The sequence below is a fragment of the Fringilla coelebs genome (genome assembly GCF_963513975.1).
Source record: "Fringilla coelebs genome assembly, chromosome: 3".
Taxonomy (NCBI): domain Eukaryota; kingdom Metazoa; phylum Chordata; class Aves; order Passeriformes; family Fringillidae; genus Fringilla; species Fringilla coelebs.
In genome coordinates, this window is record NC_140030.1 from 37569764 (window position 1) to 37593919 (window position 24156).

General features: G+C 38.1%; 1 protein-coding gene across 6 annotated transcripts in view; it reads right to left on the reverse strand.

Annotated features, from left to right (window-relative positions):
- Positions 1-21719, reverse strand: part of MAP3K7 (mitogen-activated protein kinase kinase kinase 7) — a 46164-nt gene extending 24445 nt beyond the window's left edge. For all 6 annotated transcript variants that reach the window (XM_084203415.1, XM_084203414.1, XM_084203413.1 and 3 more), the window contains exons 1-7: positions 21158-21719; positions 10088-10198; positions 8425-8490; positions 7468-7513; positions 6679-6817; positions 5443-5567; positions 1743-1871 (exon numbers count right to left, since the gene is read on the reverse strand). In XM_084203415.1, the coding sequence (XP_084059541.1) occupies positions 1743-1871; positions 5443-5567; positions 6679-6817; positions 7468-7513; positions 8425-8490; positions 10088-10198; positions 21158-21247 (706 nt within the window). In that variant the 5' untranslated portion in view covers positions 21248-21719. The remainder of the gene's footprint in view (positions 1-1742; positions 1872-5442; positions 5568-6678; positions 6818-7467; positions 7514-8424; positions 8491-10087; positions 10199-21157) is intronic.
- Positions 21720-24156: the final 2437 nt, after the last annotated feature.

A 24156-nucleotide genomic window follows, 5' to 3' on the forward strand; every position in this document is an offset into this window, starting at 1 on the left:
GGAAGCAAGTAATAACAGTCTTTGGTTCATAAGGCTGCATTCACAAGAAAAAAAAAGTCAAAACAAAAAAACCCCCAGAGAAACAAAACAAAACAAAACAAAACAAAACAAAACAAAGAAACAGAAAAACCCAAAAGACTTGAAGTATTTTTGAAAGCTGATTTTGAAAGCGGCTCCTAAGAACATCCTGAAAAATTATCAGGCCCTGGAACTACCAATTTGGTGAGACTTTTTCATGGTCTATACTCATTTTTAATAACATTTTGCTTCAACTATTGTATAACTATTCAGCTGGTTTTTGCATCAAGTTCCTCCTCTTATTACAATTTCTACAAGAACTATTAATGGACAACCAGTTGTGCTGGACATATGAGACACAGTGATGGTTTGCAAAGAAAGTATATTTCAGAATATATTAAACAGAACAAGTAATATATCAAGTAAGAATGCCACAGTAGTTTTAAGTGAGATGAAGTGCACTAACACTTCCTTCTTAAGAAAAAGGAAAAAGAAAATGGAAAAATATAAAGAAGATACAGATAGTGAATTTTAAAGTGTACTCCCACACCTTACCGAGGCTTCCTAATTTAGTACTAGATTTACACCTAATTTTAGAGTAAATGTTTTTATGCAAGGCACTTATCACTTCCCATCTCCATGTCCAGTGTCCTTGAAAAACTGGAGAATCTCATTCTTCATTCAAAAATGGCATTTGCAAACATCTTTCTATATGTATTATTAAGACTATAATACTCATTGATTCTGTCTGTCTGCCCCATTCTCTTCTTTGAATAGCATATGCCTGTGCTCACCTTATGCTTCTATCATTTACTACTGAAGCAATGACACTCAGGCAGAATACTACCCTTCATTGCTTGAGCTGGTGCTTGCCTTGATGTTGTCTCTCACAAATGGCAGAAACTCTTTGCAGACATTCACTGAACTACTTCACTATCATTACTTTATTACTCAAAAAATTGTTTTGCCATGGTACCTAAAAACACAGCAGTAAAAAAGTTACACCTCTAGCATGAAGATACTACAGTCTACTCTACTACACTGACCAATGTTACACTACTGCTTTAAAGAAAGCAGTCCATTTGAACACAACCACTGCATCCTGTTCATAGTCTAAGCTCCTGAAAATCTGTTCTGCATAGCACCTAGCACAGTAGAGTGCTACTCCATGAGTGGAGGTACCTAGGCATAAAGGTAAAACCATTCAGGCAGCAGAATAAAAAAAACAAACCCTAAAACACCACAGATGAAAAACAAAAGTAACATTTTTAATGCCTAATGGTCCTGGAGGAGGTTTCACAGTTTCTAAGATTTCTAAACACAAGTTAAGTTACTTAAAGTTACACATTTCTTGTAGATGTCTAGTTAAAAAAAAAAAAGGTAAAAGAAAGACAATGAAGCTAACAAAATCATTCAGCCAGGTAAGAGGTTTTTCTCAGATCACTTTTAAAATGGCTGTGTTGTAATAAGGTGGACATTACTCTTTATCCTTCTTTGTTCATACACCAGTTACACGTAGCAAACACTGTAGCAGCCAAGTAACTCAAAACCCACACTGACACAAAGTGGCAGTGTCTAACTGTTTAGTCTTCGTGACAAAAATGCATATTCAATGCAGCACAAAATGGAAACACTAGTAATTTAAAGCTAGACAGTTAAGAGTGATTAGCAAATTTATAGGTCATATACACAACTTTAAATGCAATAAAGTATTTTCAACTCACCATTGTGAACTGCCCACATTATTCGGAAAGCTGGACCACCAATCTCATCAAAAGGTTTCCTACGGGTGATTACCTCCCAGAGAATAATACCCCAACTGAAAACGTCACATTTTTCACTGTAATTGCTACCTGGAAGAAAGCCATCAATATAATTTGACTCTTTTCTATGTAACACATCAAAAAGAAATATAGTTTGAGCAGATCATAGAATCAGGTTGGAAAAGAGCTCCAAGATCACTGAATCCAACCTTTCACTAAACACCATAATGTCAACTAAACCACGGCTCTAAGTGTCATGCTGAGTCACTTCTTCAGTGCTTCCAGGGATGCTGATTCCACCGCTCCCCTGGGCAGCTTGCTCCAATAAATAATTAGCTTTACATACTTACTTTCACTTCACATTTATTTTGCTGAGAAAAACCAGTTTTTCTAAAGCTGGCTGATTCATGCTAACGTAAGTCTGAAATAACTTGACAGTATGACTGTTAAGAATGCCCCTCTCTGGGAATCAATCCTTTTCATTTGGAGTCATCTTGAAAGGATAAAATGCATCACTTTTCTTATATAATATAAACTGCAATTTATTAGGTTTTAAAAATCTCTTGCATTCAGGGTTTAATTGATTGTGTTTGCTTCCTCTAAATATTCTTCAATTCACTTCTTCCAACCTTAGTCACAATGCGCCAGCCAATAACATCTCTCATATCCATTACTCTTAATTAATTACAGGTCTTCAGAAGAACTACTAAGTTACCACATGAACAAAACAGGAGAGTCCTCAATTCCTCACCACCTTATTTCCTCCTTGTTTATTATTCTCATTCTTTTTGTAATTTTATTACTTAATTAAAATTCTTTGACTGTAAGTTCAATATTTCTAAGACTCCTAAGGTGCTGAAGACAGGATGGAGACATAGAATACTAAATAAAAATGTTCAGTGACTACAAAGAAAGAATGTATGCTTTGTAACCATAACTCATGCAAATGCTAATAAGAAATGTGAATGGCTAATGACATGAGAATAAATGTACGAATATGAGTTACAGGAGATTTGCTCACCTATCTTCAAAGGAGGATTAAAATTGGCATGTAGTGGCTGAGATGTTTTTTTTTTGTTTATACCTAATCAGAAAGCATTATTCAGAGTAATCATTTCAGTTACAGCGGAATTAAAGAAGTCTAGTTCCATGTGAATACCCACCATATAGCAATAGTTGCAACAGGCTCCATCCACTACCTGTGAGCCAACTTCCTCTGCCCCCATACCTCTGACAAACTGCAAGGCAAACAGCCTGGTCTCTGGTCAGTTTTTCCAGTCCAGCCAGTTTGCAAGGCAAACACAAGAAACAGGCCACAGCATGAACCACAAGCCCTCTTTAAGTGAAGAGACTAATTTGGACTTTACAGAACTCTCTAAGAATGTGGATCTCAAAAACTCTTTATACCTCTATCAAAGTAGCTGAATGTGGCTAATGACTTCAAAAGGTATGAAGAAGAAAAAGTCAGCTTTATCAGTCAGCTTATTTTCAAAGATGCTAGGAGTAAAAAGTCATGCAAACAATGGCAGATCACTAAGGAAAGCAAAACAGTCTAATCTATGCAGTCACAGAACTTCTGTAACACACAGCCTATAAAACTAAAGGAGTACTATCCCCCTATTTGAGCAACGGAATTCTACTTTATGGCTGAGAAGTCTTGGACTAATTCAAAAAATGAGAGTCCAAAAGAAGTGAGAAAGTATTCTGTATTGTTTCCTTATTATCCCAAAGCAATTTATTTTTTAAAAAATAGTTTCTTCTAATGGGAGTTCTTATACCTGAATTGCTCTCTTTTACTTCATCCTGACTTATAGCATATTATTTTCATTTAGATTATTTGATCTATACAAGGCTTTAGGTGCCCTAAAGCCTTAGGTTTAAAATGGGGGAAAAATTCTTAATATTACAGTAACCAGTTCACTAAGCACCATGTTCTGCAACAGATGCTTCTCATGCCTTTATTGTTCTCACCTAGAAACCTTAGTACTAGAACAGCACCAAATTAATATTAGGTTTAATTCCATTGTTGAATTCTGAAGCAGTAATACAAGCAAAGAAATTTTTAACAATTTTGCCATTTAAAGTGGTTATTTTTAGAAGTTTAATGACTATTCCAAGAGTAATTTGATATGCTGCATTGTAGAAGATGCATCATACTAGATTCTTTCCTCTCCTTGATACTTGTGTTTTTATAATGATTTGCCTACTTATCAGTAAATGCTTTCAGTTAAAAGCACATAAAAACAACTGTAAACTGAAGGCTTCTTGTGCTGTCCAACAATAACTGCAATACAAGGTTTCTTTCTACCTTGCTGGATTCAAACTAGAGGATCTAGGATATGAACTGTAAATGCCTACTACAATACACTTATTTATATCCATTTTATATTAAGATTTTTCACAAAAAAAAATCTATCTTTAACACTGATTGTTCAATTACTTATTTCTAAAAGAAAAAAATCTCTTGTTTATACAATTTAATTTAATAGAAAACAAGTGCTAAGAAAAGAAGCAGTCCTGCTAAAAAAATAGAGGAAGTGCCTGAATATAAAATGACAAAATGGAAAATTTTCAGGCATCTCAGTGAAACAAATAATCCTACAGTTGGTACTCTAAGCAATATGTGGAAGAAAATGGTACCTTCAGAACAAAAGTTCCAAAGGTGATGTTTGGGAGGAATCCTAAAACTGCAAATGGACAGCCTCTGGAATAAGGACAGTAAAAAGAAAAGAGGCCTCCTGGATCCAGAATCTGGGAAATCACTGCTGCACATAGGCACTTGCCAAATATATCAAATCAAGGATACCTGCTTCCTAAAGCAGGAGGATGACTTTTCCAGACCATTGCTAAATTGCATTGATAATTAAGGTACAGACAGATGAAAAGGTGTTTAGTCTGCAATTTAATGTCTATGGGTTTATTTCTCTGATAATCATGCAGCAATTATAGGTATCTAATTATCAAGTATCACCAGTCTTCCCCAATTACACTCCAAGAAATAGCTTTGTTTTTCTACATAACCAAATTAACTGGTATTAACAAGTTCCTCAGTATGTAGGAAAGAGGAAGTATATCAAATCTCCAGATTACACAAAAAGCAGATGAAGATGGGAGTTACAAGAAAGTGGGGGATGAAAAAAGAAAGCAATTATGTTCAATTTAGAGACTTAACAGGGAAATTCTAAAGTTAAAAGCAAATCAGAGTAGCGAGTGAAAGTAGTTGACAGTGTATTTAAATGACAGAAGAGTTTGAAATTATTTAAGAATCTTAGAAACAGCAAAACTGTGGGGAAAGAGCCCTCTGGCTGTATTTTACTGACTTACAAAAGAAGGAACTGCTGCTGTCTAAAGGTACTCCTTATGTAAAATCTCAGCAATGACAAATAAAGATTCTACATCTTCACATAAATAAATATCTAATAATAACATGAGAGAATTGGTTCAGAGAGTGCTGTTCTTCAAACCTCTGCACAATTATTCGACAATATACACTTGCAGAAATTTTTAAAAAATGTTAGACTTCTGCCAAAACTCTTTCAGTTGCCACAACTTCAGTAAACTTTATTTTAAAGACTACATGACATTCTTATTCTTACACCACATTAATTCACAGTTGCATCCCTTTAAAGAAAATGTAATATTAACACTGAATTTTTATTACCTTCAAAAACTTCAGGTGCCATCCAAGCAGCACTTCCTTTATTGTTGGTCATGTGTGTTTGAATATCACAGGCTGTACCAAAGTCACAGATTTTTAGAACTGTCCCCCCAGCTACCAAGAGCAAACTGTCAAAGAAGAAAAAAGATATTAAACCACTTTTTTTTTTTTTTTTTAATCCAACAACTATCATTCTAATATAGGTGAATATCTTAGGCTTTGTATCTCAGGGCTTTGTTTTATAATCTGGGAAATAAAGAAGGTCATTTATGGCTAATGTGAACATATTACATATTTTAAAGTAAGCCAATATATTATGTAATTTATGAATATTTCTATATGCTAGGTCTTAAATAAATATCTTTAGCCATAGCAAACCACTAAGCATATACTGACAAAAGTAGACGTTCAGATGCCAGGGGCTGAAAACCAACAAGTGCTGTAACAATTTTACCAAAAGAAGAACAATCAAGACTCCCACCAATGTCAATCAATGTAGCTATTTATTTAAATGGAAGCACTTGAAGCTACATGTGAACTCTCTAAATCAAAAATGGGGAATACAAGAAAGGACTAAAGATTTAAATTGTGGCTTCATGTTATAATTTTATCTGGTAATAACAACTGCAGATTACCACCAAAAAGGGATGATTCTGCTGATCCTCTATTATCTGTTTCTATCTAATCTGTGGAGCCAGATCTGAAGCTGCAAAAAGAGCTGGATAACAAACTGACTGGGTAGGAAACTATTAAATTTTGTTTTAGTGGAAAGTGATGGGAGCTTCTGGCAGGGGTAGTGAAACAAGCAGAAGGAGGGGATAAAGGAGGATGGCCACGTGGCGAAAGAGCTCTAATGCAACAGATTAAATATGACATCAGAACCAATCAACCCCCCCACAATGTTCTCTTATTGAACACCATAACCATTCCAAAACTGGAAGATTTTAAATGCCTCTGATTAGAAATCCTATTCCTAAAAAAATTCTCTTCCATGACGGATACCCTGCAGGAGCAGGGTATTTTCCCCATTGAACAGAAAGTAACTGAATACAGTTAATTTTCTGTATCATAAACCATCATTCTTCAAATGAAGTTTCATATGCACAGCTTTAATTTGGAATACAGTACATTTAAAAGTTAGTACCAAATAAAGGTATTTCTTTTAAATGCAATAAAATTATTGTAAATGATCTTAAATACCAATTGTAATAAAATATAAAAAATGAACTCTAAACCTACTTTGGTGGTTTCAGGTCTCTGTGAATTAGAGCCTTTGGTTTCATACTGTGGAGATATGCCACTCCTTGGGAACACTGTAAACACCAACTCATGGCATGTGCAGCAGTATAATGAGGCAGAGGTTCAGCACCATGCAGCACTGCAAAACAAAGGCACAAACTAAAAAGAACTTTATTGCATATTACAACAGATACAATGGAGTTAAAATACCAGTCAGAAAGCTCTATGGAATCTAAGTAATCACCAACACCTCATTACTGAACTAAAAATACCTTTCTGCAGACTGTTAAAATAACAGAAATGTCAAAATATTTCCCATTTTTTTAGTACATTTTCCATAATCATTTATGTTAAAATTCAATATGAAAAGTGTTGCTTGTTCTCAGCTATCCCTGGTAAAGTCTATGTTAAACAAATGCCCAGGGAATTTACAAATTAAGGAAGAATGTTTTCAGATGTTCCACTGGAAAACTTTACATTACTTGTATATAAAATATAAGAAACTGCCATCAAGAACAAACCAGTGAACTGAACAGAGGTTTTAAAAGGCACACTCCCTTCTCCTTAAAATTATTATAAGAATTTCAAAGAACCACATAATAGTTGGAAGAGACCTCTGGAAGTCCACCAAGCAGGTCATCAAGCCACCTCCAGCCAGTTGCCCTGGACTGTGTTTAGGTGGCTTCTGAATAGGTCCAAGAATGGAGTCATATCTATGAAACAACTTGTAGTTTACATGTTTGCCCTAATACTAGCACTTTAACTCCAGGAAGTTGAAATGATACTCACCATTGTATAGAGAACCTCCTTCAGCATACTCCATAACAAGACACACCTTTGGGGGGAAGGGGGACAAAAAATAGGCATATTTTCAATGCAGAGGCAGAAAACAGCTTTTGTAAACTGAAAGAGAAGTTCTTTGAGAGCAACTGCAAAGCCTCCATACCTAAGCTAATGGAAAAGACATCAGTCAGTTTGAAATGTGTGTATTTACATGTAAGAAAAATCTGTTTTTCACTTAGTTCCCACTGGAAGTTAGAAAATAAAAGAATGACCTCCCTCCTCCTCAGGCTTAAAAAGCAAATACTGTCTTCCAACTGCAATTCATGGCTCTTTACTTTATTCCTTTACTTTATTTAGTGGCTTACAAAAAAAAGTTTGTTCAATACTATGCCAGAAGAATTTCACTAGTATAAAGAAAGAAAAGGGATGTTGCATTATTTTAAGCAATTAAATAGTCCATACAAGAATTAGCTAAGGATACATCTGTCCTGTCACAGTACCCTCTTTTCTGCTTAGAGAATTTGAGAGACTGTTTGCAGCTGTGGCAGAAAGCAAGCAAATCCTGAAAATTACATGTATGAAAATAGGAGGTGATTTACAAGACACAATTGTGTCCTGACACTGCATTTCTTTTTGTATTGATTTACAATTAATACAATTGTAGATATGAATGTAATTACATTATGTAATACACTAGATGCCATTTTGACAAACTGAACTATAACTGTTGAGAAACAGATTTGTGGTGTTCTTGAAAGAATTTATTTTTTTATAGCAGTAGAAAGGAAAAACAAATACCTGAAAATATCAACCCACCTACATATCTCTATATTTCCTTATTATGGCTAAAACATGAAAAATATATTAAATATACATTTTTAATATAAAATACATGTTCTGTGCACTGATGCTTGCATATGTTAAGCTAGTTACCTTTTGCCATACTGACAAGCTATAACTTACTGGGTTTAGGCAGGCTCCATATAACTTGACAATATTGGGATGGTTTACCCGTGACAGTTGTCGAAGCTGCAATACAATACACAGATTTTCAAACCACAGGAAAAAAAGGCTAATGCTTTATTTTCATAGCTAAAAATAATACACCACAACAGCAAGTACAGTTTTCTATGTCTGCATAACTCCAGATGATGATTTTACGAATGACAAGATTTATGTCACTTTTTGCATTTTAATTTATGTAGTCAGGTTTGTGCCAAACTGGACCTGTATTTTAAAAGGAAGTTTGACAAAATTATGTTTAAAGAAAGTAATTTTGTCAGGCTATAGTAAAGTCACTCAAGACACAAGCACTGTGCAACTATGATGTCTATAGATTCAGTGCTCTTCCTGGAGCCTTCAGTTTTGGGACTACATAAAAATTGTCTGATTAAATTTAAAAAATCAGAATATTACTGTCTGTTTTATAGAGAACAAAAGTTTTAAAGTCCCCAAGCCCACAGCCCCATAAAATTATTTAATATTAGAATGACATAGTTCCAAGAACCTATTGCTGTTTGTACTGACAGCTGCATTATTTTGCATTGGGATTTTTTTACTAGTACACAGTAGAAGCAAGCAAAAAGGCATTTTTTTCCCTGTACACAGACTTCTGAAGTACTTTATGCTGTCTTTGGAGCAAATGTTATTTTTTCTATACACTTCAGAAGATCTAAAAAATCAGAATGAAATATTTCAACTGATGCTTGCACTGCGCAGGGTTTCCCGAATAGCAGTAATTACTGAAGCATTTCTGGGATTATCTACTCAGATCTCTTTTGAACACAAAAATCCCAGGAGAATGATCGGATTTACTCAGGATTAAACCAGACTCAAATTAATAACCTTAAAAACTTTCCATCATAATAAACAACATATAAATATTTACAGAAAGGCCTACTACAAACATGTTTTTTTCAGCCCTTTACTGTGTCACATTTTGTAAGAGTTAGTTTGAAATTTAAGAGTTTTATTTTTAACATATTTTGTGTATCCTGAACATTCTAAGCTAAAACTGAATAAATACTAAGCAGCATGTCACAATGTATGTAATTTAAATTAAGCTTTTGATTCTAGAAAATATTATGTATCTTGGGAAGTTTATCAGTGTATCTGAACTACTTAAGACATTTTAAAATAAGCAGACATTGAATGAAAACAGTAATTGCCTTTAAGGTAGCAATATACTTGCATAGAAGAAAAAAATTAAATTATTAGAACTGTTGAAAAACCTCAGAAACAGTTTCAAATATCAACCTGCTTGTACTGGAGAACCTATGCTGTGGCCCCTGGAAGTGTTAATCAGCTTCAATGCTTTGGTGGGTATTCCAGCTGCACCCTGACTTCACATTGGGACAGAATCTAAGAACTGTTATTTCCCTACTTGTGTGCCCTTGTCTCTTCCACACTCTTGCTTCTCAGCTTTTATGAGAAGCAAACTAAAGGAGCTGCAATGTGCTTTGACAGGTGTCCCGTTTCTGCAAGACAAGGGTCCAGGCCTGAACTGGGTACTGCAGGGACCATTTATCTTGTGATAAAGACATAGCTTTTTGTACACTGAATGCACCCATGAATTTTAGGAAACAAGCACTACCAAACCTTATATTTTCCATCAAACATACTGTACCTCTACAATGAAGGCTTTTCTTTCAGATTCACTTTCTATCTGTTTAATGGCTACATCTTTAGCTCGCCATTTTGCCTTGCAGACCACACCAAAGGCTCCTCTTCCAACAACCTAGAACAAAATATAAAACACTGGAGTTAAAATTTGAAACAGTTTCATCTGCTGTGCAGGACTTCACAAACAAAAGAAATTTAATTTAGAAAATTGAAGATACACAGGCTCATGTTTTGCACTAGGAATTGAATGTCATTAAAACATAACTAGTCCTAGCTAAGCTTGCTCAAGAGATCATTTAGGCAAAAATTGGGAAACACACATCCAAAAAAGTTTATTACTAATGTGCAGACAGTATCTCAGAAAAGTATAATCTCAATTATTAAGAATGAGATTTGCTCAGAAAAAAATTAGAGGAATGAGACCTTATTTTTTTTAGGTTTCACCCCTGAAATTATATCTCTGCTGTATTTGTTTATTCTTGCTAAGAAACAGGAATTAAGACTTCCGAAATATAAATGCATACACAACTGCACCATGATGAAAAGATGTTCCGTGTGCTCAAAGTTATCAGTTCATTTTCTCACAGAGGACTCAAGAGTGTGATAGCAGTAAATTAACCTGCAAGTCCTCCTAAAAGTGTCTATGAACTAAGTTTTCCCTATTTCTGTTGAAGTCTGCTTTCTAGCTTATTTGGAATTAACATTACTTAAAACTATGGAAAAAAACAACCCCAGACAAGAGTCATAACTCTTCACTGTAACTTTGCAAAAGCAGTAGTAGCTGCTTCTGCATACTATAGTGTTTAAGTAATCCTTAACTTTTGCTGTGAAGAAGCTCCAACACCACCATTATTTAGAGCAGCTCTTTGAAACCAAGCATAGAAATAAAAGCAGGTAGAAAGAAGGTCATTTTCAGTTACTGGTGATTACACATGATGTTTAATTGAAAATCCACTTCTTTTAATTGTGGAAAAATGGCAACATACAGGAATAATGAAAAAAAATATATGTGTGTTGTAAAATTGAAATGAAGGTGTTGCCAAAACAGCGACTGCAGCCACTACAGGAAAGCACAGACAAGTGCGTTGTTATTCATATGCTCAAAAGAAAATGATGAGAAGGAAACCTAATGCACACACAGGCACAGAAGGAAAAGGACTTTCTCCAAATCCAAAAAATGCAAGGCAGGCAAGATGAGAAGTAGAAGAGAGGAGGAAAAACAAGGGGCTGACTACCATTTATGTAATCCTTGGGTTAGGTTCTTACTATGTGCTTTCCAAATAAATAAATAGTGAAACTGATTTCCCCTGGGAGTGGGATGGAAAGGGCTGTAGACGTATAACTCAAGACTTGCTAAGCTGTCATGATGGATATGAAAAAGTCCACAATCAAGGCCCCAATTTGAAGAGATGAAAAATATAAATTAAAAAAACCCCACCAAGATCTTGAATTAGGAAAGATATAAAAAGGGAAATTATGCTTAATGTTTCTTAGAAGTTTCATGTGGATATAAGATACAGCTGTCTCCCTGACAGCCATGATGATTAATGTCCCTTTCTTCTTCTGATTCCCTTATTACTGTAAGAAATGTTTTTCTCTTTTACATTACAGCATGCACTTAGCCTTCCAGAAGTTCCTGCCATCTCATGTTTACTTTCCACAGCAGTGATTCACAGACAGAGTCTGTTATAAGACGTGCACTGGAGATGCACAGAACATACCCAATTCTGCTTTGTTAAAGAACCAAACCTGTTGATTGTAACCTCATCCCCCAGCCAAAGCGCCTTGCTACATCTTGTCCTGACGTAACACACGCTAACTATTTTCTTGCATTCCACACGTGAGGTTGGAAACACCAAGCCATGAACCATAGATGAGCAGCATACAAAAATAGTACACGTAAACAAATTGGAAACAATGAGTCACTGGAAGACATAAAAGTCCCAAACAGTCTTCCTTGTTATTTCCTTTTCTCTCAGACCACGTTTTGAATAAAATTGCTCACTTTCTAGGGGTTGGCAGGCCCCCCACCTTTACAAAAATTGTCCGTTACAAAGCCCCTACCCACCTTATATGGCACATGACCAGACCTACTGAACAAGGAAAATCTCATCAGTTGGTGTGTGTGCTCTAAGTCTGCATTTCACAGAAATGGTGATTAGTGAGCACGTAGCACCTGGGAATACTAAGGACAGTTAATGAGAGAAGGATGCCACAGAGCAGCTTGTGAAGGATGAAGTGTATTGGCAGCAATACAGTTAGTTCCACATTTGCTGCCCCCCTACACTGTCAAGAAATCCAAACAGGGTTACCCAAGTGAGTGGAAAGAACTCTTCACTTAGGGAAAAGGAGATGGGCATATATTAATTCTCCAAGGGGGATACAATTGGCCCTATGGTTCAAGCCTCTGTTAGTCACCTTTTAAGGTTCCTTTTCTTAGCATACCTTTTCTCACACGCTTTCAGTTTTCAACTATAACTCTGTTACATTTAATCCAGCGACCAAAACAAAAAGAGTGAGTTGAAAATAGTAGATATATGTCAGTTAAAAGATTGGTCTCAAAATTTAATGAAGTAATTTGCCTTTTTTTTTTCCACTTAGCCTACATCACTTAAAACAGTTGGTGATGGGTCAGGCCTACTTTTTTTCTGGCTAGTTGTATCTTTCCCTGCTGAAAAGACTTGTATATGTCCATATGTACAAATACACTATATGCATTATGTATATGATTTTAATATTATGAATATGCAATATATACTACATATATTTTTATACATTAAATATATTTATTTTTGAGATGCATAACAAAAAAAAAAAAAAGAAAGCCCATGTATCTCTTCCATTTGATTCCACATGGTTAAATTCAGCTCATAAGTCAATATAAATGCATAGTGCTCCCCTGCAGATAAATTCATGACTAATATTTGCATGTTTCATCCTGAGAACTGGTACACGTACTTCCAATTAATATACTAAATAAATAATTATTTTTTAATGCTGTTGTATTTATTAACAATGTTTCTATTGAATGAAGAAACTCGCAGAAACAAGTATACTGCTGCATGTAGTGTTTTACATTGAGCCATGAATATCACAATATTTGGGTTTTAGATGAAAAGTGGAATAAATTCCAAGAATTAGATGTACTTTAAAAAGTCCCACTGATAACTGGAAAAAAATAATAATAAAAAATAAATTCAGTGTTGCATACCAAGAGGAAGAGTTTACCAGGCAATCTAAACCTTAATTATGTAATAGAAAGCTGTGAGACCATCAGGCATGTAAATTTTATTGTTGGTGAAAATAGTCTGATAGATGATTATGCAGTCAAGGTTTCATAACAATTTATCAGTGACTTGGTGCCTGCTTAGGCAGAAGGTTGAACTTGAGAAGAGGACATGAATGCAGTGAATATTTACCTAGGATACAGGGAAAACAGAAGAGCTGATCCTCCATTAAAGCAGCTCAGGCTCTTGGATGGCACATGAAAGGACCAACCATCAGAAACAATGACAGACCCAACACAAATTGGTTCCCCATATGTGAAAACTCAGTCTGTTTTTCCTACTTAATCTGGAAAAAGTACCTTACTCATAGCAAAAACCCCTTTATAATCCACAGAATGCAGATTGTGGTGGAGTCCATTTACATATAATTTTCTTCCCTTAAATTTATTTTTTAAAGGAGTAAGTCTTAGATATTGTCAGAACAGTTTAAACACTATGTAGTTTCCTTCAGCACCTCGTGCTGGAACTAAGTAACTTAATATCACAGGAGGGAGGCACTGCCTGAACTTTAGTTTCTTCATGTCCATTCCTTCTTGTCCCCTGCTGTTGGTGCCACACCATATGTTTGGGCAATAGCACATATTCGGAATTATATGAAGCACAGTTAATGGAATTATTGACACAACAAATCAATAAACAGCAGTTGATCTGTAGTTAAACTGTATTTATTTGGAAAATGATCTAAAAATAAACACATTCTTTTAGTAAAAGATTCTATTTCTTTAAATATCTTCTAGGAGAAAAAAGGAAGATATAGGGTAGATGAAACATTTAGAATTAGAGTAAGAACAAGTCTGCTTCTACCTTTATCACAGAAGAGAATTAAGTTTGTCAAAAAACACTTGGTACACGACACAAAACCATATTAAACTGGAAGTAATACTTAAAGAGTTTCAAAGATTTAAAAGTGTATTAAAATTTATTCCTCTACCTGTAAAATAAATACCAGTAAAAAGTTACATTTTGCTGTGTGACAAAGTGACATGGTGAAGGACAGTGCCACTTGCATGTTTTCCAGATAATGTATTTAGAGTCTTATTTAAAGAATATGAACCATACAAGAACCCTGGAACAAGCATTACCTCTGTCTCTGTGTACAAATAGTATCAAATGCTGTACATAAACAAAGATACTTGATACTGACTTGTAAGTATGTAGACTATACTGACTGGTAAGTTATGTAGACTAGAAATCATGCAGGAAATAGAGACTGCAGATATGTTAAGAGCTTAAGGATGTATTTTGTCCTAAAGGATGTGACCAAAAATTTTCCCTCCCCCAGTAAAACTAGAAAAATGCATCTCTATTTATTCAGATGCACCATAATTCCCTAGCAAATGTCAAAACTTTGGAAGAATTAATTTCAACTTTGCTTTAACTCCACAAGTTTTCTATTAACTCAAAAACATAAAAATGCAAAGTTTTTCTCTTCATCCATAAAGTTTCTGTGTAAGGTAGTTCTGCACGCGGGATACCTAGCGCTTTTCTTTCTAAAAAAAAATCTTACTGGATATATAAGACAGCAATAAAATATAATAGCTCCCTGATTAGCAGACCTAGTATTCTTTAGAGAACTGACTTCATAATTTTCAGTATCTACTGCATGATGTGCTCATTTATGATTTTGGAAAGCAAGACAAGCAGTTACAAAAATCCAAAACCAGAAAGCCAACAAAACCCATGCTTCCAAAATGACAATAGGCTTTAAGTTATCTTTAATATCTATATTGCTTTGTTTACTGGTATATTTGCTAATGAAATGGGATATATGCAAACTGAATGTTTGGATCTCTCAAGTTCCAGACACTACCCAAGACAGAGTGGAAAAAAATGTTCTATAATGTGTTCTAAAAAACACAAAAAAGATTCATATTTTAAAATTCAGTTGCTTCTACTCTCTCTGTCTACCAGAGCTCCAGCAGCACCAATAAAGTATACTAATATTTTCAGTTTTTCACATATGTGAAATGTATGGAACATGCAGTATAAATTTAAAAAAAAGTGCCAAAAGAAGCATGAACAACAGTTTAGAGCGTCTAAAATTATATTCCTACACTTTCTATCATTCATTCAGCCAGCGTCAAATTCCAGCTTTGGTTCCTCTGTGTGTGCTATGCTTTATCAAGTAGGTTGAAGCAAATCGGCCCCATGCCACAAATGACTGCGGCCAATACCCTGGCAGCACTTTTAGGAAAGAGTTCAGATCTATCTGCCAATTCTTACAGCTATGTTCTTTGACTGGTTAAGTTTATTTGTCCTAGTGTCAGCACAACTCTAAATGTTGCTTTTCCTTTCTGGGATTCATACAGCAATAAAGAAACCTCCAAATCCTCTCCACTCCCCCACCCCCCAAACCCCTGGAAGCAATCCTACTAATTTGAAGTAAAGTAAGTAATTTAGTTTAGATTTCATTTCCAAGTTTGAACTTAGAAGTTATGCCAAACACTGTAGGAAAAAAATATTTCTTCCTGAAAGAAACTGGTTATTAAAATCAACTTAGATTCTTAATATAGGCAATTTCTGCTTGACAAACTCATACAGTTGGTCCCTATCTAGGGTTTCATCTGTTAGAGCTATATAACACTGTACAGTTTTCATTCAGTGGCTTGTCTATCTGAATTTTGTTCTGTTTTAAGAACTAATTCTCCTTTCAGCTTTTTTAGAACATGTTTATGAAGAATCAAAGTATCATCATACATGTTCCAGAAATTATAGAATCATAGAATGGTTTGGATTAGAAGGGACCTCAAACATCATCTAGTTCCAATCTCTCGTCATGGGCAGGGACACCTTCCACTAGACCAGGTTACTCAGAACTCTATCCAGCCTGCTCTTGAAAATTATGTTTCCAGAAATTCTTCCTTTGCTCTGAACATGCAACTAACCCTCCTTGCATTTTGATAGATCAAGTCATTCCAAGAAATGCATGCATCTCAAAGTAAGCAGTTTATCAAGTTATACTTTCATTCTGGCTTATCACATATTGAAAAGCTTTTATGCACTGATAGGGTTTTATACATCTGTCTTGAGAACTGAACTCATTTTAATTAACGGCAATTAAAAAACATTAACAAAGCAACTGTCTGATGTTCTAGTATGAATCAATTTATTCTGTTAGAACAGCCCAGAGAGTGAATTATTGTTTTAGAAACAAGATGTTGGATAATGCAGCACTCAGGGTGCAGGACTCTAACATGAGCTTTCTAGGCTGGCACTGTCTAAAATTACTGGTCTTTGGAAAAAAAACCAAACCAGAAAACAAAAAAGCATTCTGCAACTAGTAAAATACTGCTAACAATCCACTGGGTTGAACAAATAAGGGACATGTGAAACTTTCTCTGTTGTTTCAGTCTTTTTCTTAGGGAAAGGTATTAGACATAGAACTCTATTATTATCTCATAAATATGGATCTTGCTTTCATCACTGGAACAGGAAGATCAATGAGGTTTCTTTCCCATGTATTCTTTATGAAGTAAAGCATGAGTCTCTTTTACAGGATACAAACTGATTCACTGAATATATCTGCATGCGTAGAAATGAATGTAAAGTGTCACATTAAGAGTTTAACTAGCTTATTAGCTATCTTCTAACTCACTGCACAGTAAATTTCATCCACATGGAATAGGCGTTGCATAACTTCCGCTATAAATTTGCACCCCAACTGACACTTCAGCTATTTTCTTATATCTTTTTCTTATATCTTTCATTGGTGTAACTAAACTACATTTAAGTAGTTATTTGAATTAATTCAGAAATTTATTTAGAGTAAAATCAGAGAAAATACTGGCATATGTTTTCACCATGTACTTATTTTTTGCCTTTGTTTTTGAATACCCAGCTTTGCATCTTGAAGTCTTACTGGAAAAGGCTGAGAAGTTTGACTGAGATCAAATGGATTTCTAACTATCACCCTTGGTTCTTGAGAACCAATCATTCTGTACTCATGTCAGATATCCAATAATGCTGTTCAGATCTCAAATCACATCTGTTTCTTCTCGGAATTTCTTCCAATTTTTCAGACTGGTATTCTGCAAGTGGGCATGATCCCCCAGGACACAGAAACAATGGAGGTGGTAACAGCTCCATGTTCAACAGCAGCTCACACAAATCTACTTTACCTTGTAATGGACATAATCAGACACTGCATCTCACTAACTTTTAAAAAGTTAACTATATAAAGGGGAGCAAAACCCAGGTGCCTTGCTGTATTGCTCATTCTCTTGCTTCTGAACTGCTTTGCTCCAGAATTGGAAGGAACACATGTAGTTCTCAGCACACTACTCAGCAAATGAAATTAATCAACTATTTTAAAAATAACTAAGATAGGTCCTTAGTTGCTGGGACCTTAAGTAAATTTTTTAAAATAAATATTTATAAAGCTTACCTCTTCATCTCAAAGAAAACATTACCCTAATTCTCATAGAATTAACTACTGCCCAAATATATTGTTGAAAAGAAACTTCATTGTAAACTGCAATACACCAGTAGAACATTAAACAAAAGCTTTCTAATAATTTACATTTCAGATCATCCAAAAGTAACTTGCAACTATGCAAATATGGCATTAGTTTTTTAACTTGTCTGCATCAGGCAGTGACTGGGCAGGGTTGCAGTATACATGACCAGGCATGTACCTTTGGCTGTGCAATCCAAGCATACACACATATCACGTGATGAAGAGGTCTATATTTTGGTCATGTATGGGACTGTTACCCAGTTACCTGGTGGAGGAAGGCCTGTGGAATTTTCAGGAAAGAGTGGCAGGGAGTAGGCTGCCAGAACAATTAAAAACCAAAGTCTGTTTTAGCTTAGATGTGGAAACTCCCCTGGGAAGAAACAACCAGAGTGTTGTTCTAGATTTGAAAATGAGATTTTAAAACAAGGCTATTAAGCTTTTTATTGTTGACTTGATTTCAGTTATAGTAGATTTCATTTTTTCAGTTTCTAATTATTTCTATACAATACTAAAACTTAAAATGGCCATTTTCACAATCGAAAACTTGCATAGTGAAATACAGAGCACTTCTGCTGAACAAAAGTTTTGTGTTGTTTTTCCCCTTCTAGTTTTGAAGATGCTCCTGCTGTGTCACATCAATTTTGATTTGACTCCAACTCTTTCATAATAATTGTCTCTATGGTTTACTTCATTTTAAGCACTTGAAACAACAAAAAGGCATCCTGAAGCTGAAGATGTGTTTGACTGGTGGGAAGTAACACTACAGTTAGTCATGTGCATGGTAGCTAAACCAAAATATGGTATATTCTTGTTTTTATCTTAGTAGAGTTCAGACAGACCTAAAGGAAAGTGCACTTACAGATCTCACATTTATTAGCAAGGTCTCTGGGCCTGCAAGTATTCCAGAACTTCAATATCTATTAATAAACCAGTGGCAGAGTGGGACTGCTATCTGCTGACAAGACAGCCTTGTTAATACAACAGCAAAGCTATGATTATAAAAGCAGTTGAGTTTCCAGTGTAGATCTCTTAACACTCCATTTTGAAACATATGAAGTTTGCCAAGCATAAATATGACCATTTTGAGATATTACAGCCACTTAAAATCCTTGAAAACCTCTGAGCCTAAAGTGAGAGCACAGAAAATCCTCAGTAAGGATGTGTGTTTTGTTATGACTACAAAGTTGACTATTTGTGCTGAAACTGCATCATGAGTAAGAAATCAACACCCACAGCTCAGAAAAACAAGGCCTAAGTAGGATCTCCAATCCATCTGTTTTCTTGTAAAGTAAGTGTTGTCTCTTCCTCTGTGCAATGACATTTAGACTTTGTTCAACACTAGTGTATTCCCTTAGCCTGTAAGAACTTCTGGGAAGACAGGTACACTCAAAATGCTATGCCAGCTGTGACCAGATTTTTTCATGGAGACAACACTATCAAAGTTGTCTTGCTTATATCACATGAGTTTTGTATCTCTACGAAGATACTGTGTTTAGAACAACAACAACTGCATTAAACAAATTTCTACTAAAGCATTGTCTCTAGATACATTTTTGTACTGACAGTCCTGTTTCTGCCAGCGCCAGGCACATGTGTGGGACACAGTCAAGCTCTGAGCACTAAACCTTAGAATGCTAGACGCTAGTTACACCAATTACATACTATGCAGCTCCACATTTCCTATATGTCAAACAGCAATACAATCCTTGCTAACACCTCCCCAAGGGTGTTGTGAGGATTAAATATTTGTATATCACTTTATTCAAGGGCTATGTCTAAAACAGCAGATGTGGTACTCACTTCAGTGAGGCATCACTGGGAACCTTTTTACACTGGATAACCTGCTTAAACTTTCTTCATTGGGTGAGAAATGCTATTTCTCCCAAAACATGTGATTTGATCCTCAGCTATTAGTAAGTGTTGCAAAAACAACAAAAAATACCTTCACTTCAGAATAGCTAAATGCATAAAGGGAGGCAGAACAACTAGACTTACAGAAACAAAAGTCTTTTTGGTTGCCAAATTCACAGAAAGAGATAAAGGCAATCTTTTGTAATACACTGTCTTCTGAAAATTTCCAGCACCCAGTGTCTGCTATGGTGAAAGCCAGAGTTACCACAATACTACCTGAATACAGCAGAAGGTACCCTGGTGCTCCATGGTAGATTTTAAGGTCCCTGAATTATCCCAGGAGACCCAAGCCCAGTAGGATAATTATGAACAAACCAGAATCTAGCAAACAACTGTAAAAACGTGAGACACAGGTTGTCATACCTATAAAAGCTACTATACAAAACTCCACTTCCACACAAACTTTTTAAGGAAAACAGGGTAATTATTACTTTAAAAGAAAGATGGTAATCTACAAATAAAAGCACAGGGACTATTTCAGCAATCTTGGGTGCCTGTTAGGTCCAGACTCTACAAGCTGGCCTCATAAAACTTCATTCCCGTAGAGAATTTAGCAGGCAACAAAGGAAAAAACAGTAGCAATATTTTTGTGTAATTCTGAGTCACACAACACTGTAGTGTATAGAGATACTGAGCCTGTTATTAAAGCACACAAGCTACCCTAGATCACACCCCCCTTACTTTCACAGGAACCTCAGAGAGATGAAAGGTACACTTGAAGTAATTTCACTATGTGAATTTCACAGAAGAAAGACTCACTTACAATTTTGTTATACAATAACTGAATGTCACTTCCTGCGTAACAGGCACAGGTCATAAATGAAATGTTAAACATCGATGAGTGCAACATCACTAGCCTATGTTAAGAAAAAAAATCCCTGTTTACCCTTACAGCTCACAGAGCTGTAAATTTAGCAAATCATTAAGAGTGTTATGATCATCATATATACAATGGCTCAGTTTGGTGGCAGAAGGTGAAAGCAGGGGCATAGAGAAATAGAGATCTAAAAGAAACATTAGAATTAACAGTTCCCTCTTGACAACTATGCCTGCCACCCATACTAAAGCGGGTGGCAAAATGGGCGGCGAAACTTTAAAGTCCTGAATAAATCTATCCCGTTTAAATAAAACTCCACAGGAAGGCATCCAGCAGCAGGGCCGGCAGGAGTAAGCTGGCACTCCGCTCCCAGCCAGACCGCCTTTGTTTGCTGGTGCCAGCCACTGTAGCATCCACGGGAGCACAGAAGCGCCGGTCAGGTACACCGGGGGGGTCACGGCACACCGGCGCACCCGCGAAGCCTCCGCGGACCCCTCCGCAGGGCAGGGCCGGCGCTGGGGAGGAGAACCCCGGGGTCTGCGTGGCGGGGCCAGGCTGGCCGCGCCCGGGGAGCGAGGGGGACCCGGCGGGACCCTCACTCACCTCTTCCACCTCGATCTCTTTGTAGTCGATTTCTTCGAAGTTGAGGACCGGGGGGGTTTCAATCATTTCAGCGGAGGCGGCAGCGGACATGCCTCCTCTTTCACCGCAGGGAGGAGAGGGGGCCGGGGCTACGCGAGGGTCCGGCACCGGGCAGCCGAGGGCCGGAGCCGGGGCTACGCGGGGCTCGGCGGCGGTTCCTGGCGCAGGTCGGGGCGGGCCTGGCCGAGGCGCCGCCGGGGCCGCATCCGCGGCGGCCTCGGGCCTCACTGGCGGCGGGCACAGGCCCCGGCGCCGCCGCTGCGCATCCCGCGCCCTCCCGCACCCCCGCGGGGCGCCGCGCCGACTCCCCTAGGCCGCGGCCTCTGCGCAGCTCGGAACCGCCTCGGCCGCGCGTCCCCGGGCGAGAGAAGACGGCGCCCCCGGGGCCGCAGCCGGGCTCCGCCGCCAGCCCCAGCGGCGGCAGCGGGAGAGGGGGCCGCGGCGGGGGTGGGGGAGCCGCTCAGAGCCGCGCCGCGGCCGCCGCCGCTGACATCAGAGCCGCTTCCTGCCGCCCCGGCCGAAGAGGGAGGGACGGAGTGAAAGAGTAAGGAAGGGAGGGAGGGAGGGAACGCCAAGCGGGGGCGGGCGGGGAAGCGCCCGCAGCACCGGCCTCTAGGGCGGCCGCGGCGGGGCCACGGCCTGGCTGGCGGCACCGCCCCCGCCCCGCCCCGCCGTGCGCTGCCGCCAGGGGGAGCAGCCGCGGTCCCTGCCCGGCCCCGCTTCCTGTTCCTGCCGCCAGCCGGGAGCCGCCGGCGGGCGTGGAGCGGAGAGGAGCGGCGGGCAGCGCCCCGGCCGCGCGTCTCAGCCGGGGCTGCAGGGCACTGTCCGGCCGGGCTCCCCGCGTTCCGCGCGGCTCCCGGCCGCGGCCCCATCCTGGGGCTGCGTGTTACCGCTATGCGAGTGCCGGCGTCAGCCCTTACCCCTGTATATGTGCTTATATTTCTCCAGGGCAGGAGGTGGTGTACGGGGCCTTGGGAGGAGGGCAGACCTTGTGCTCTTCAGCGGTGCTTTCTGAGGGGAAACCTGTGTGTAGGAGGGTGGCCGTGGAGTGGAGGGCAATGGAGCAGTTGATGTAAACGCTTAGTAATAAAGGGATGGGGAATGAACGTATACTTTAACCGCTCACTCTCCAAGGGAATGTTGACCCACTCTTTGCCAGGGCTGTCTTCTGCTCCTACTTCGGCTTTTGGCTGCAGCCCCCACCTCATTAGTGTTTCGGTGGTAAATGTCTCACACTGATGCCTCAGGGCAGTCCGTGGTGTGAAATCAGTGCTGAGATGAGTGAATAGAGCTGCTGTGTTCTCCTGGAATAGCTGTGCTTCATTTTGATATGTTTAGCCTTCAGGCTATATATAAAAAGTTATGTTATTGTACAATACTATTAATAGTATGTAATTTTAGTAGATCTAGTAAACTTTCCTAGATCTTCCTCTGCTAGCCTGCCAGTGACTGTACCTCACAAGGAAGTCTCATAAGTGTAAAGAGATCTGGTTTACAGAGCTAGCCTGAGAAAGCTGCTTAAACAGTTAACTAGGAAAAAAAAAAAAAAAAAGGATGAATATGGGAAGTGACCTAATCTTACAGTGGCTCAGCTGTTGTTAAAAAAGCCAAAGTGAAAGTACCTCTACCTGAGCTGCTGCGCTTTGTGACAGGTTGCTATTAAGGGTTGTTTGCTTCCCTCTTGTATTTTTCTGTCAGCTTTTGTAATTTGTCCAGAATTTTCAGAGGTACACCAATCCAGAAATCCCAGCCAAGCAGTCACAGTACATGTTGACTCTGTTGCATGCAAGATGGAACTCGTATGCAGGGCTGGTTGGGTTGGTGAAATTACATTGCCCAAGCAATCTGTGTGTGTGGGGGGAGCAGACTCATATGCTGAATGTGCTGAGTTTCTGCTGTTGCTTTTCGATTTTCTGAAATGATTTGGTGTAGAAAGATCTAAAGAATCTTCTGTTAGTCCAAGTACCACAAAATCTGGCTAATACCTGCTTCATCCAGCAGTGGGGTTATCCAGAGCCCCTACTTTCTCTGGTTGTTTGTAGGTATGGATGTTCATACTGACCCTGGCACCCCTTTATACTCAGTGAAACATTTGATTTTCATATTCTCAAAAGCCACTAGTAGTGCTCATCTTGGTCATGCTGTGACACAGTCATAAAGAATCACGTTTATACCTGGACCTCACAACTTCTTACAGGGAAGTGTAACACTTGTGTAAGCAGCTGCTGCTGTCTCAGCTGCTGGAGTGTGCAATCAGTTATTGGAAGATGAAGAATATAGATTTCTGAGGTATTGAGAAAGCTGCAAGTCCAATGAAAACCAGACTCCTTTCAGTCTGGTTTATACTGGCTTCATACTGCTGCATGAATTGCTTCAGTTCTCTAAATGCTTGTACATCAAGACACAGAGCACCTGAAGTCAACTGAAGCCAAGGAAAAAGCATGCATGAAAAGAAAGGGAGGTGTGAAAATCTATCACTGGATACTTGAAATCCATCATCTTGATACTTAGTTGCAATCATGCGCATGATCTCAGGCCAAAAGCTTAACATTTTATTTCTTTTTTGGGCACATATGCATTGGGAAAGATGAACTGTATCAATACCTTTTAGAAAGATGGCTGAGTGGGTGGTTGTGCTTTAGGGAGTGGCAGTTGGTGATCTCAGTAAATGTAACTGAATATTTGGCTTTTTGTTATGTTTCACAGACCTCTCTTGAAGGTATGCATCAGGCAAATGGCAGTTGCAGTCTTCTGTTTTTCAGTGGAGAGACTTTTCTGTTACCTTTGTTACATTTTGTTGATGGGTATTAAGACAGCAGAAGAGAGCATTCCAATTATAGTTGCTTGTAAGGTTCGTTTCCTTTCAGAAATTGATGTGGAAATATGTATCTCCAAAATAATGAGCTCTTTCTTTGTGATGGCAGAGTCACCATCATTATCAAAATGTCACTGCTATGGAG